This window comes from Lynx rufus, unplaced genomic scaffold, assembly GCF_022079265.1.
Source record: "Lynx rufus isolate CCGP_SWC_20201006 ecotype Redwood Valley unplaced genomic scaffold, mLynRuf1.p SCAF_7, whole genome shotgun sequence".
NCBI lineage: Eukaryota > Metazoa > Chordata > Mammalia > Carnivora > Felidae > Lynx > Lynx rufus.
Window position 1 is genome coordinate 131,276,978 of NW_025814889.1, and position 14,559 is coordinate 131,291,536.

The 14,559-nt window shown below is 55.8% G+C and overlaps 1 protein-coding gene across 3 annotated transcripts in view; it reads right to left on the bottom strand.

The window, feature by feature from the left end:
• Nucleotides 1-4,110: 4,110 nt before the first annotated feature.
• The window catches only part of MFNG (MFNG O-fucosylpeptide 3-beta-N-acetylglucosaminyltransferase), a 35,994-nt gene continuing 25,545 nt past the window's right edge, over nt 4,111-14,559 (bottom strand). For 2 of the 3 annotated variants that reach the window (XM_047067214.1, XM_047067216.1), the window contains one exon: nt 13,744-14,014. In XM_047067214.1, coding sequence (XP_046923170.1) covers nt 13,855-14,014 — 160 coding nt within the window. In that variant the 3' untranslated portion in view covers nt 13,744-13,854. Of the gene's footprint in view, nt 4,754-13,743; nt 14,015-14,559 lie in introns of those variants that run through there. The other variant, XM_047067220.1, reaches the window with a different exon arrangement.

The following is a 14,559-nucleotide window of genomic DNA, read 5'->3' on the forward strand; positions in this document are numbered from 1 at the left end:
ACAGTGAAGGCAGCTTAAGTTCGAGGGCTGTCGCGGGAGACGGGAGAGCAAAGTGTTTATAAAACCATGGGCGGTAGCCTCCAACAAGACCGGGTTCGGTCTCTTGCATATGGCCGCCTGAAGAGGGGTCTTGGGCAAGTGGCCGCCTCCCAAGCTGCTTTGGGGCTCTCTGTCTCCCGGGCTCTGCCTGCCCTGCTCCCCCCAAATGCTCACTGCCACACCTGCCGTCGGACCACCCCATGCCGGACCAGCCACATTCTTCGCAGGGCCCAGCGACAAGCGAAAATCTGGAACCCCTTCCCGTGTTCAAAAACGATCAAGACTTTCAGGACGGTGAGGCAGGACCCGACACCACGCGCGGGGTCCCTCAAGGTGGGGGGTGACGGCACAGGTCACATGCCCAGGGAGCTGAGCCGGTTCCCAGCCCTCCGTGACCACCCTGACCCGGCGATCTGATGGCCGTATTTTCTCTACGGTCTTTTGGCCATTAATCCCTGGCACCGCTGGGGCCATCGTGGCTGTTCTGCCCTTACGTGATTTGTCCTTGTCTCGCCCTGGGCGGAAGGCTGGGTGACGTGAACTCCAAGGTGCTCCCGACCGTTCGATCTGATGTCCTTTAATTTTATGGCTTTAATATCTCCTGTCGGGAAGCTTCCGAGCTCCCGTGTCTAAGATGCCAAGAGTCGTGGGGTCAGGGCTTCCCTCGTGTGGTGTCGAAATCCCTGCCGTCCCCAGGCAGGGCGCAGGCGTTAGAGGAGAAAGTAACTGTGGCAAGGATTTCGGTCACTTGTGGTTTTGCAAATATGAAATGTGAAATTAACTGTGGATCTTTGTGGAAGTCGCTGGGTTCTTCAAAAGTGCCACGTGTCTCCCAAAGCCCGTCGGTCTGTGACGGTGGGTCCGAAGGGTCCCAACCTTCCCTCAACCGGGTGCTCGTCAGCCTGGCTGGCCCAGTTTTACATTTCGCGCCTTACTCCTCCTTTGGTGTCATTTTATTTATTTTATTATTATTATTTTTTTTAATGTTTATTTTTGAGAGCGAGAGAGACAGCGTGAGCGGGGCAGGGGCAGAGAGAGAGAGGGAGACCCAGAATCCGAAGCGGGCCCCAGGCACCTGAGCGCTCAGGATAGAACCCGACACGGGGCTCGAACTCACGGACCACGAGATCCTGACCCGAGCCGAAGTCGGACGCCCAACTGACTCAGCCCCCCGGGCGCCCCCATTCCTGCTCACTTGTTAACTTTGCTTCCCCAACCCCTTTGTGGTCAAGAGGCAGGACATTAGAGTCGTCAGCCGGCCTGCACGCATCTCTTACCTCTGCCAGGAAAACACGTGGAGTTCACGGCATCTCTCTGGGGCTCAGTTTCCTCATCCGAACATTCGAGACTGAATTAGCCCCGTGTCTTTGGTTACTACTCTGGCTTAAAACTTCTAGCGGTGGGGAAAAAAAACCCACCACTGTCTGACTCTGCACCCAGTTTTGTGGGGCAGGAAGCCCGGAAGGGCTCAGCCGGGCAACTCTCGCTTGGGGTTTTGATGTGGGTGCAGTCAGATGCCATCTGGGGCGGCCGTCGCCGTCACAGCGGGGCTGTGTGGCCTGTCCGGGGCGGCTGGCTCACACGGCTGGCCTCTGGTGCCTGCCGTAGTTTGGCGGCCGTGCTAGAGCCGGTGACCGAAGCGCTTTATCGCCATCACGGCAGCTGGGCTTTTTCCAGAACGAGTGTCCCAGAAGCCAGCAGCTCTGCGGCCTTTTCGTATCTGGCCTTAGAAATCACAGCCCATCGCTTCCACGGCTTTCCGTTGGTGATAAGGGCGTCACTTCACTCTGGCCCAGATTGAAGGGGAAAAGACACAGATGCTGCTCCTTAAATAAAAGTGTCCAGAAACTTGGGAGCGGGTTTCAAAACCGTCACGATACGGGGCACCTGGGTGGCTCGCTCGGTGAAGCGTCCCGCTTCGGCTCAGGTCACGATCTCGCGGCGCGTGAGTTCGAGCCCCGCGTCGGGCTCTGGGCTGATGGCTCAGAGCCTGGAGCCTGCTTCTGATTCTGTGTCTCCCTCTCTCTCTGCCCCTCCCCCGTTCATGCTCTGTCTCTCTCTGTCTCAAAAATAAATAAACGTTAAAAAAAAAAAATTAAAAAAAAAAAAACCCTGTCACAATACACACAAAGCACTTGGAACAGCGCTGGGCACCCAGGAAGAACTTAAACGCGTTTGCTGTTGGATCATAGCCCCACATGACGAAAATGGGCCGGTCATACAAAATGGTCTGCTGAAACACTGAAGTAGGGGTGAAGGTATTAACAAAAATTCTCCACTTCAGAATAAGGCGTAACCATCGATTGTGAACAGGAATTTGATTACGCCTGTGGAATGTGCTGGTGTGGAGGCGTAGGATTTCGCACAAGGAAAGAGGAAAAGTAAAAACAGGAAATACAGCCCTTAAATGCCTGCACGTGGGATTGCGTCATACCCTGGGCCAGTGTGGGGTCTCTTATGTCACGTTGTCCGGCCAGGTGCCCGGGGGCGAGCCTCTGAAGTTTGCACATCTTTCTCCCCACAAAGCAATCAAGGCGTCGCTCTGGGAACCCACGGGAGTGTTTCCGGAGCAAGTACAAAATAAAGCTTTCCGGCACGAAATTGATGACTTCCGTCACTAAAGGCAGAGAAGGGACCAAGAGCACAGAGGCGTTATTTAAAGACGCTCGCCTTGTGGAAAAGCCAGGTAGAAGCTGTTCTGTTGTCGGGAAATTTACAGACCCAGCCACACGGTGAATGACAAGTCAGAGAGAACAGGTTCAATGACGTTATCTTTCATCCAGTGACACTCTAGGGAGTGCGGGCGTGGTCGGGACAGTTAGTGGCCAACGATGGAGAAGATGGGTAGTTCTCGCACATACGTGCTGGTAGTTATTCCCCCTTCTCTCTTTTTCTTCTGCAGAGATAGAAACTTTCCTGGATACATGCCCAGATAAAGGCTACATTTTATTTCCCGGTTGACCCCCAGTTGACCGTGCAGACGGGCGTGGCCACGTGACGGGATTCTAGCCAAGGAAATGAGAGCAGAGACAAGCGGTGCCATTTCCTATTCCTGCGTGCCTCTCCTTTTGTTTTCCTGCCCTTTTCCCTGGGGCTGGAATGCGGTTGCAATGGCAGGAGCTGGAGCAGCCATCTTAAACCAGGTAGGCGAGCCACCTGCAGGTTGAGGAAGGCAGGTAATACAATAAAAACCTGCAACCCATCAGCGTGGGTCCCATCGGGCTCAGACTGTTGTCTCGGAGAAAAGTACCTTACTATCTTATCTCAGTCACGGTTATTCAGGCTCTTGTTATAGCACACCTGTGTCCTCAGGAACGCATCTTTAATTTACGAAAGCATCTGTGGCTCGAGTCTTTCCAACACCCGCAGCCTGATCTGCCCCTATGTGAGGGAAATGTCCTCCATAATGTCTTTGGGCCCCAAATAAATTACTCAACACGGGTGCCGCAGAGGAGGGCGTTTTTTGGTTACGTCGATAACTTCGCGAGCCACGGCGCAGACTGGAAGGGGCCGCTGAGATCAGGACTGACTCTCGGCCACCACGTAGGCTGCAAGGAAGGGTGCGAGCTACGTGGATGGAGGCACCTGCTGGGGAATGCTAGCGCTCACAGCGTATTCTCACCGAGCGGCTGGCAGGCGACAACGTGCTCCCTGCTCTTCATTTGGTGCCGAGAGAAATCGAGAAAATTACAAGTGCGATCAAGCCAAGGCCACCGAGTGGACGTCTTTTGAGCCAGCTGTCAGCAGAGATGGGCCGAACAAAAGTCTGCCTTTCCAACCTGAGCAACTCTCACTGTCGAATGAAGGTGCAAGTCAAGTTTTTTTTAAATGAGGGACAAGAGGGGGAACCTGGGGGGCTCAGTCGGTTAAGCGTCCGACTTTGGCTCAGGTCATGATCTCGCAGTTCGTGGGTTCGAGCCCCGCGTCGGGCTCCGTGCTGACAGCTCAGAGCCTGGAGCCTGTTTCGAGTTCGGTCTCCTTCTCTCTCTGCCCCTCCCCCACTCGTGCTCCGTCCCCGTCTCTCAAAAATAAATAAACGTGAAAAAAATTTTATAATTCTGTATCGTACAATATTTTTATAATCTTATAACTAGTATTTTTAATAATGATAATAAACTACAATGGGGGACAAGATTCAAAGTCTTCCTCCGTGGACACGACAAAACCAATGTAACCCATCCCTTTGATTTTAAGAAACATGAGTTGGCCATACAAGTCAGCGCCTGGGATAATCGGATTCTGTCGCCTTGGGGCTAAATTCCCATTTTCACATCTGATAAAAAGATACCAGGGTTTTGAAAGACCGACTGTGGGACAAATTTCTTGATTCCCCCACGGCCTGAGTCTCTCCCAGCACTGGGCGATTTTCTCCACTGCTCATGGGGAGAAATCGATGACACGGCAACGAGCATATTAAAAGCCCCATCCGAGAGCTGTCACCGCACAAGAAGGAATGCTTTCCGGTGTGAAATGCAACCAAAGCGGGGGCCAGGCGGCTGGCCCGACAACATCCCAGCCCTCGAGTGCGCTGAACGCGGCGCCTTCTCTTCTGACGGCGCCGGGAAGAGGCTGCCCTGTGACATCGCTTCTTCATCCGCTCAGGGGCTGTGTCCAATCCTCACAGGTCCGCGACCACCTGACCGCCACCAGGCGCTTGTGCCCGTCCGCCCCGCAACCCGTGGCCGAGCGATGGTGAAGTCGAGACAACAGCTGCCTGGATGGGAACAGCTCAGGTCATGATCTCACGCTTTGTGGGTTCGAGCTTTGCATCGTATGGGATTCTCTCCCTCCCTCTTTCTCTCTCTCTCTGCCCCTCCCCAGGTCACGCCCTGTCTCTCTCTCTCTCTCTCTGTCTCAAAAATAAATAAACATTTAAAAAATGTGAAGAAAGAAAAGAGAGAAAAAGAAACCTGAGCTTCCAAGGTCCTGTCGTGCTCAGACTAAGATGTGTGGCGCTGTGTGAGAGGGTCTGTGGGCGCACGTCCAGGCCACGGTGTTGGGCGTGGGGTCAGTCTGCTGTGTCTCCCCCAAACTGCTCCGGAGGAAGGGCAGCCGGAGGCGAAGTGGCTGGGGCCGGGCCGTGGGCGTGGAGAAGAGGCGGAGATTGGTGGAACAGTGTGGGGGCAGGTGGAACAGCATGAGGACAGGTGGAACAGGAGAGAGCAAGGCCCGGGGACCCACCTGTGAGAAGCCACGCATCCCGCGTACGCTGCCTAAACTGACAGACGGCCGGCGCCGTGCCTGGGACGGGCCGAGAGAAGAGAAAATCATGCATTCATTCAACAAACGTCCTCTGAACACCCGCCTCACGGCGAGCCGGCCTGCAGACACAGGCAGAGCCAGCCCTCCTGTGTTGAGTCCCCAGCCCTGCCACGAGTCTCTGCTCTCGCCAAGTGCGACCAGCCTGCTGAAGGTCTCCCCCAAAACACGCACCTCCACGCAGTAACAGCCACCGTCCATGAAGAGTTCAGCACGGGCCTAACTAAGCACGTCAGACGGATTCACACCCAATCCTGACGACAACCCCCGTTTTACAGGTGAGAAGGTAACTGTAGCTCAGAGAGGCTGTGTCACTGCCCAACGTCACACAGCTGAGAGCTGGAGGAGCCCACGCCGGTCGCCCCAAACGGCCTCTCTAAATCCGAGAGCCTTCCCCGAAGACACCGAAAGCAACACCGGCAAGGAGGTTGACGTCACACACGGCACAGAATCCGGTATTTTCCGAAGCCCCTCTCAGAGGGCCGGAGTCTACCGGGGATAGCTTCCCGACCCTTCCCCAGGTGTCCCTGGGTCCTCCGTCCTTCTGCCCAGACTCCTCAACACCCACCCCTGCCCGGAGCCTTTGGCGGTGATGAACCGCTCCTTCTGGAAAGCAGTGGCCGACACACCCCACCCCCCACGGCGGCCTCCCCGGAAAGCCTGGCGGCTCTCCCCAGAGCGGCCCCACCTCCTCGAGGGCAGGCAGGACTGCCGAGAGCAAACATTTTTTTCCCCTTTGTCACATAGAGTAATAGACTCTTGAAAAATCACATACTTGGAGGATCACAGCTGAATCTTATAATCTGAGACTCTCCATCAAAGCGCCTGACGACCATCGACTAAGAGAACCTCGGAGTCAGTGACTCGAGAATCCCGGCACGCCACCATCCCTCCATCACAGACCGGGCAGTGGCTGCTGTCGCGGAGCGGCCCAGGCTGGCGGGCTGACACAGGGCAGGCCAGGAGAGCGGGGTGGGGGGGGGTGGGTCAGGGAGGCGAGGAAGCCTGGGGGTGCAGAGGACGGGGTGGGGGTGGGAGGAGGGAGACTCAGCCTGTTGTCACGCTAGAGGAAGCAGTTGGCGGGTGAGGCCTGGCTCCGTTACTGATGGTTTTTAATTATGTAAATCAGCCCAGGGCCTGCGCCCGGCACAGGCTTGGCATCCATCAGCTGGCAGCAGAATTAATCAATAAATAACCAGCTGGATGGGGCCTGGGCAGAAGCACCCGGCCACACCCCCACCACTACCCCCGAGGGGTCCTCCCAAGCTGGCAGGAGTAAAGGGATTACGGGCAGCTCAGGCCATCAGTGTAGCACACGCACACACACACACACACACACACGCACAGGCACCACGCATATAGCTATAGCTTTGGAAGCCTCATAGATGCGCACAGGTGGATGCACCTGCACACACAGACTCTGGGCTGTCGCGGCCCCTGTGTGCGCGTGCCCCGCACGTATCTCCCCCCGCAGAGCCCAGCGCGCGCGCCCGGGAGCACAGCGGTTAGGAGGCAAGGTCCTCATTCCAACCTCACACTCGTCTCGGGTGGGACGGAGCTTTGCAGCTCACGGCCCACACCGCTTGACCCCCACAGCAGCCCTGCGAGGCTGGCCCGGCTGGGCCGAGGCCCCCGTTTTACAGACAAGCTGAGTCTCACAGAAGGGACTTGTCCGAGGTTACATCCGGCCGTCTTTCCTCCTCCTCGCAGCCACCCTTGCCCCCACCCACGCAAAGGTTTGAAGGGCTCTAGACCCAAGAAAGTTGGGGGGGGGAGTGGGAGAGGGAGCAGGAGGGCCCCCAAGCCTCCCCCTCAGAGCAGGGGCCTTGATGACCCGGCAGAGAGCAGGGCGGGCCTGCAGCACCCCTCGCCCCGCACCCCGGTAAGGGCCAGGCCGGTGGGGGGGCCTTTCCGCTCTCCTAGGGAGCAGTGATAGATTGCTCTCTCCGCCCGGCGTGCTCACCCCCCCCAGTGCTGCCCCCATAAATCAGCCTCCCCATCTGGGCCTTGGCTGTTCCTTGATCCCTCGCCAGCCAGCTCCGGCGTTGTTATTTTCAACCATCCCCCGTGCAGGAGGGGACTCACAGGAGGACTCGTAAAATTAATGGACGGGCTTCCTCCTCCCGTCTTCCCCTTTCTCTCTGCGCCTGGCTTTCCGCTGGCCTCTGCTTCTCTCCGGTTGGGATCACTAAATACCAAATGAGGAAATGACCCGAGACATGAATGAGTTTCACCGAGCGCGCCGTGGGCCCTCTGTCTCTGGGTCCGGCGGACAGCGCACCCGGGGTCAGCTCACAGCACCCACTTCCCTCGGTCTCAGCCCAGGGGCTTCCCAGCTGCCACCACCTCCCCAGGACGCAGGAAGAGGAAGTGGGAAGGTGCCCCTGCGTGGTCGAAGCAGACTCAGCGGGCCCTGGGGGCAGCCCGGGAAAGAACCTTGAGAGCCAGGGGCCCCCCGGGGTGGTCAGGCCTTTGGAGCTATCACTCCTCGGAACAGCTGATAAAGACACTGGACTTCGGAAAAGGTCCAGGACGCACAGCGCTGGGAATTCGAAACCACACGAACAGTGATTAGCCGCTCAGCCTCTGGGGCCAGCCTCTCCGAGTAGCTGTGTGATCCTGGGCAAGCTGCTTCACCTCTCTGTGCCTCAGTTTCCTTCTAGGTAAAGTGGAGTGAGGAATAGTACCTCCATCATAGGTGAGTGGGCACGTACCCTTTAGAAGAGTCACCGGTGAGGGCACCTGGGTGGCTTAGTCAGTCAGACTCTGGGTTTCAGCTCGGGTCACGATCTCACGGTTCGTGAGTTCGAGCCCCACACCGGGCTCCGCGCCGACAGTGCAGAGCCTGCTTGGGATTCTCTCTCTCTCTCCCCCTCTCTCTCTGCCCCTCCCCACCTCTCTCTCTCTCAAAATAAATAAATTAAAAAAAATTTTTTTTAAAAGAAGAGTCATCGAGGACCACAGTCAAATGCTCTAAACCTTAGCAACTGTTACCGTAATTAAAGATGCTGGTACACAGACCCGAGAGCGCATCAGAATGCCCTGGAGGGCTTTTAAAACCCACACTGCTGCCCTCTCATCCCCACTCCCTAGGGTTTCTGGTTTCTTCCTCGGTAGGTCTGGGAGGGGCCAGGGGTTTGCATGTCTAACACATCACCAGCCAAGGCTGGGACTGCTAGTCTGGTGAGAACAACTGAAGCCCATGTCAGTGCTCACTACCCAGCTCAGCTGCCCCACCCCCTTTACCGCTTGGGAACTAAGGCCCGGGGAGGGGAGTGTGTGCGACCTCCTCCCCAACCTTCCCCACTGACTCCAGGAGCAAAGAGGCAGAATTTGCCTTCCCTGCCAGAGGTAATCTTTTAATCTCTTTGGCTTTAATCTTGCAGCCCAGCATAAACCCAAATCCGCACGGGCGGGGGGGGGGGGGGGGGAAGGAAGGGGGAGGGAGGGACACAAATCTCCTGTCCTGGCGAGGAGAGTAATCCAGGCTTTTAACCCTGCATTTCATCACGGATCTTTTATCCCATCTCTGCCTTCCTCACCCCTGGCTCCTGAGAGGCACTCCTCATAGGAGATGAGGAGGCAGAGAGAGCAAACGGATGGGGTAAGGCTAGGTTGGAATCACGTGTTAAAAAGACTCCACTTGGAGAAGCCAAGCTTTCATTGCAAAACAACATAAAAGAGAAATGATACGTTGTGGTTCATTGCCATTAAGAGTAGTAGTCATCAAAAGACACCACTAAGAGAAAGAAAAGCCAACTCACAGATGCAGAAAAGCTATTTCAATACATATATCTGACAAAGGACTAGTACGCAGCATATATAAAGAACTCCTACAAATTAATAAGAAAAAACATTTTTTTAAATAGGCAAAAGATATGAAGTGGGATTTCACAAACGAAAATCTCAGAATCACCCATACCCACATGAAAAGACACTCAATGTTATCAACCATGAGAGATATGCAGACTAAAACCACCACAAGCTATCATTCACACCCACAGGAACAACCACAATTGAAAACTGAAAATATCAAATATAGGAGAGACGAGGATCAACTCTCATATGCGACTAGTGGGAGTAGCAATGGTTCAACCTGACAGTTTCTTACGAAGTTGTGCATATATCTATTCTATGACCCAGCCATTCCACAACTGGGTATCTGCCCAAAAGAAGTGAATGTATATGTCTACACAAAGACTTGAACACGAATACTTTCTGCAGCTTTACTCATAGCTCCAGACAGGAAACCACCCAACTGTCCATCAACAGAATAAATGAATAGACAAATGATGGCATAGCCCACAGTGGAATATTACTTAGCACTAAAAAAAAAAAATCAGGGCTCCTGGGTGGCTCAGTTGGTTAAGCATCCGACTTCAGCTCAGGTCATGATCTCATGGTCCGTGAGTTCAAGCCCCGCTTCGGGCTCTGTGCTGACAGCTCAGGACCTGGAGCCTGCTTCGGATTCTGTGTCTCCCTCTCTCTCTGCACCTCCTCCACTCGTGCTCTTCCTGTCTCTCTCTCTCAAAAATAAATAAACGTCAAAAATTTTTTAAAAAATCAACTATAGATATGCATACCACAATCTGGACGAATCTCACAAGTATCACACTAAGTCCAAGAAGTCAAAAGCAAGAGAACATCTGCATGACTCTGTTTAGATGAAATATAAGTACAGGCAAAGCCAGTCTCTGGGGATAGAGGTCAGGATCGTGGTTGCCCTTTGAGAGAGGAAAGGTTAGTGACTAGGAAGGGCGTAAGAAGCCTTCTGGGGTGCCGGGAATGTTCCACAAACATAGGTAAAGGTAAAAATTCACTGAACTGTACACGTAAAATCCGCACTTTCCTTTCCTAGATGCAAATTATACCTCAATATTTTTTCAGCAACAGTAAAAAAGAAATGAAAAGACACTATATTTGAAACATGTACTCAGACCATCCCCCTCCCCTTTGGTGCTCAAAGGACCCAGGACCCAGCCCAACTCTGCCACAGCGTGGCTTTGACTCAGCCTCAGTTTCCCCATCCGTAAAAAGGAAAGAATCTCCAATAACCTCCCCAGTCTGTGGGAAGGATCCGTGTGAAAACAGAGGCGAAATGTTCTCTCGGATTGTCACAACCCTTGTGACCCCCTCTCAGGGCCTGGCAGAAATTGGTGGGGTAGGGTGCATGACGTTGGTCCCTGGGGATGGGCCTGGAGGAGTGTGAAGAGGTCTTCCCAGACAGGCTACAATTTGCTGGCCACCCACATCCTCAAGACTCCAGGCTACTCCTATCCTGCCCTCCCAGGTAGACCAACCAGACCTCCAGCCCAGTGCTAAACGATACCATCACTGCTGTCATCATGGTTCCTTCCAGAACATACCTGCAAGGCACAGAGCCCCTGCTTGACGGCCTTCTCCTCTCTCCCCCTTGCCCTGCCATCATTGCCTGGCAGAACCCCTCCCCCAAAGCTGGAACTACCACAGGACACTGAGGGGGAGATAAAACCCCCAAACTAGCAAGGCCCCGAAGGGCCTGGGTCCCGGCATTCGCAGGCAGGGCTCCTTCCCCTCACCCTGTCCAGCTGTCTTGCCTGAAACAGTCACAGCACCTGAAAAAAGCCACAGGCTTCACTTTGGGGTGTATAGGACACTACTGTGCTCTGGGGCCGAGGTGGCAAAGTGCCCTTCTCGTGTCCTGTCTCCCATTTACGTTAGTAATGAACTCACGTGGCAATGTGCCCGGCCGAAAGGTTCCACTTCCCAGCCTCCCCTGCGGTGAGGCGAGGCCAGTGAGGGAAACATGTGTTGTCAGGCGGGACCGAGGGAAACGCTCAGCCAGTCTATACCCACCACCCCAGAGAGCAGATGTGACGATGGAGGTCCAGCAGCCACTTTGTAGCATGAGGCCACGTTGAGGGCGGAAGCCGCGTGCCAAAGTTGGTGAAACTAAGAGAAAGAAGGAGCCTGGGCCCCTGACGACACTGCTGGGTCCCCCACCACCTCTGGACTCTCCTACCTCCCGACGTCCTCTGTGTGAAACAGAAGTAAGCCTCAGTCTGGTTCAAGCCACCATGACTTCCACTCTCTGTTATCCGCAACAGGAAGCAACCCTGAACTGATACACAAAAGCCCTACAAGGTTGCAATTCCTGGCCTGGAGCGCAGGAACGTTTGCACATCACAAAGAGCAAACAAACCAACAAACGACACGCTCGCCGGATGGGGCAAGATCCTCCTTTAAATGGTCTTCCTCTGGCTTTGCCACGTGAAACGGAGTAGTTGGCAAGAAGCTCCCCGGTGAAACCGAGGCTTGCGGTTCTCCCGCAAGAAGGGGCACTGTTCAGCCACGCTGTGACCACCCTACATGACCGTCCTACGATGCAGGCCCCGGGGGCTGGGAACTCAGCAAGGGCAGCAGACAGCCTGAGTTCAGATCCCTGCTCCACGAACTGCGGCCCTCTTTGTGCCTCGGTTTCTTCGCCTGTAAAACGGGCGCCCTAGGGTGAGGAATACAGAGCCCGACCTGGGAAGAGCTTGGAGCGGTGCCTGGTGCACAGGAGGGGCTCGAGACTGTCAGCCACGGTTGTCACGTTCGTGCTTAGAACTTTCTTTCTTTCTTTCTTTCTTTTATTTTCTTTTTTACATGTATTTGTTTTTGAGAGACAGAAACAGAACACAAGTCGGGGAGGGGCAGAGAGAGAGGGAGACCCAGAATCCGAAGCGGGCTCCAGGCTCCGAGCTGTCAGCGCAGAGCCCGACGCGGGGCTTGAACCCACGGACCGCAAGATCGTGACCTGAGCCGAAGTCGGACGCCCACCCAGCCGCCCCTAGAACTCTCTTTCTTTGCGTCTGCTTGTAACACGAAACCGAACTTACTCTCCAGTTTTGGAACATTTCATCCCCCCCGCTTCATACTCACTGCCCTTATTGGAATCAACCCCGGGAAGAGCCTCCTGGCCCAGGAGGTGGACCCCAGACCTTTTCCTCTTGCTTGGGTTTACGCGAGCAAAACCCAAGCGTGATTGTAGGCGATTCGCTTGCCAAGCGCCAGGGCAGAAACTTCAACGCGTCCGTGCCACTGAGGCAGCGTCAGGAAGCTCCCTCCGTCCCAAACGATCTCCCCTCCGACACTGACTGAAATTCCACACTAGAGCCAGAGGACCCCTAGGAGGAGAAGCCATTTAGAAGCACAGCATCTTGGAGTAAATGCACGTACTCAGGTCAGCGTCGGGGAGGCAGTCTCGGCAGGGAAAGGGAGGGCAACGCCGCAGGCGAATTTTTGGATCTTCTCGGGGCAGTGCGAGAAGCCTCTAGAGGCTGTGAGCTCAGTCTCACCCACCTACACATGGCGCGCGCGCGCACACACACACACACACACACACTGATAATCGCTTTACCCCAGCAGTAGGGGCTTAAGCGGCTATGTAGGCTAGCACCGCCCCCCCCAGCTGCACCAGTCACCTCTGTCCCGAGGCGCTCGGTTCCCAGAGGCTCAGCAAGGGACGTCTTCAGGGCTGGCGGCTGATGGGGTTTCAACAGAGCCAGTCAGCTGCCAGTAACACACAGCCTCTCTCTGTCTCTGTCTCTCACGCACACGCAGTCATGCCCAGACGCACAGTCGGAGGCAACACGCGAGACACGGGCGCACCGAACTGTCCTCCCAAAGGTGTGACAAAGGGGGACAGGCCACACACAACCGTCCCGTCCGGGAGGAGGCTCTGGTCTGTGTGCTCCCAGAAACAAGGCAGCTGCACAGACAGGACCGCTCCCACCCAGATCTTTCCCCGCCCCCCACCTCTGGTGCCCCCCCATCCCTGCTCCTAGTCAGGCATTGCACCCCCAGAAGTTCTCAGCTCCCCTCCTCCACAGGAGCCCCATATCCTCTCCCCGGGAACCAAGCCCAGTCAGGGTCCTCCTTCCCACTCATCCCCTTTCCCAGCACTCAAGGCCCCCCAGAAATCTTTTCACACCCCCCCCCCACTTCCCCCATTAACGCCCCCTCCTAGCCCTAGGACTGTAAGAACCCAGGCATAAGAACGACGTCTGCCCTCGTCTCCCCCGCCTGCGCCACAGGGCTACGCACGGAGGTGCAGGGCCCCAACCTTCCCCTCCCCCTGCCTAGGGCTCACCCCCTCATCTCCCCCCCTTGGGGAGCCGCCGGCGGCTCCTCTCGTTTTCCAGCGAGCGTGTGACAACAGAGATTAGAGCAATTAGAGAAAAGTCATCAGAGGGCAAGGCAGGAGCCACCACGACACCCAATTACCAGGGCCGGCAAGACACGGGTGAAGCACAAACTCACTCACACAGATGACAGATTTGCACAAATTCCAAAGCAAGGGAGGGGCAGGAGAGGGGGAGCCAAGTTCCATTTGAGACTCTCTTGTTTCCGTTTCAACCTGCTCACTGCTGTTTGCGGCAGCTTTCACATCAGTGCGCCCAAGAGAGGCAGACGGGGCGGAGGTGATTTCAGTCCCATTTTATAGAAGAAGCAACTGAGGCCCAGGGGATGGGGAAGAACAGTTTCAGAGCGCGTCCAGTCCACAGGCCGGATCTTCCCGGCTGAAGGCAGGGATCAGGGTGGCCCCAGTCCCCGGGAGAGGTCCCCGATGGCTTTCCGTCCCGTTCTCTGCTCTTCTCCTCTCCCTGAAAATAATCGGCAAAGGGTTGAGGTACACGGGCATGCTGTCTGGGGCTCGCGGTGGGCTTGGCATCTGCACGGGGGTGACCTTGCCCTGCAGCAAACGACAGAATTATTTCATCGATGGCTGCGGTCCCCAGCTGGTCACGGTTTGCCGAGCCCGGTCCATGTGCCGTGTGCTTTTCCTCCCTGGCAGGGAGCGGTGCAGGTTTTCTCAGCATCTGAGCGCGGGTGGTCCATTTTCATGCCCCCTTATTAGGCCTTTCCCAAGCCTGGCCTGGTCCCCCCATGGCAGCTCCCCCCACCCAAGCGTCTTAACCTTCCTGCCTGGCCCACCTTGCCCTGAGCCTGGCCTGGGCAAGAAGCCAGCAAGTGATGCAGGAGTGCCCCCTGGTGGTGATAGCCTGTTCCGCCCACTGGGACTCCAGCCAGGGGTCTAGCTAGCCTCACTCCCCACACACACCTCCCCGACTGCCCGCCTGTCCCGGCGGAGGGAAGACCGGGAATCTGTGGAAGAAGCACAAAGACCCGAGGCCTGAGGAAGTTGCGGATGGCTCCATCCCTGTTCCAGCAGCTGGCAGCACGAAGGCCCCTGGGTGGCAGGTGGACACCAGGCACAGTCAAGAAAGAGGGCAGGAA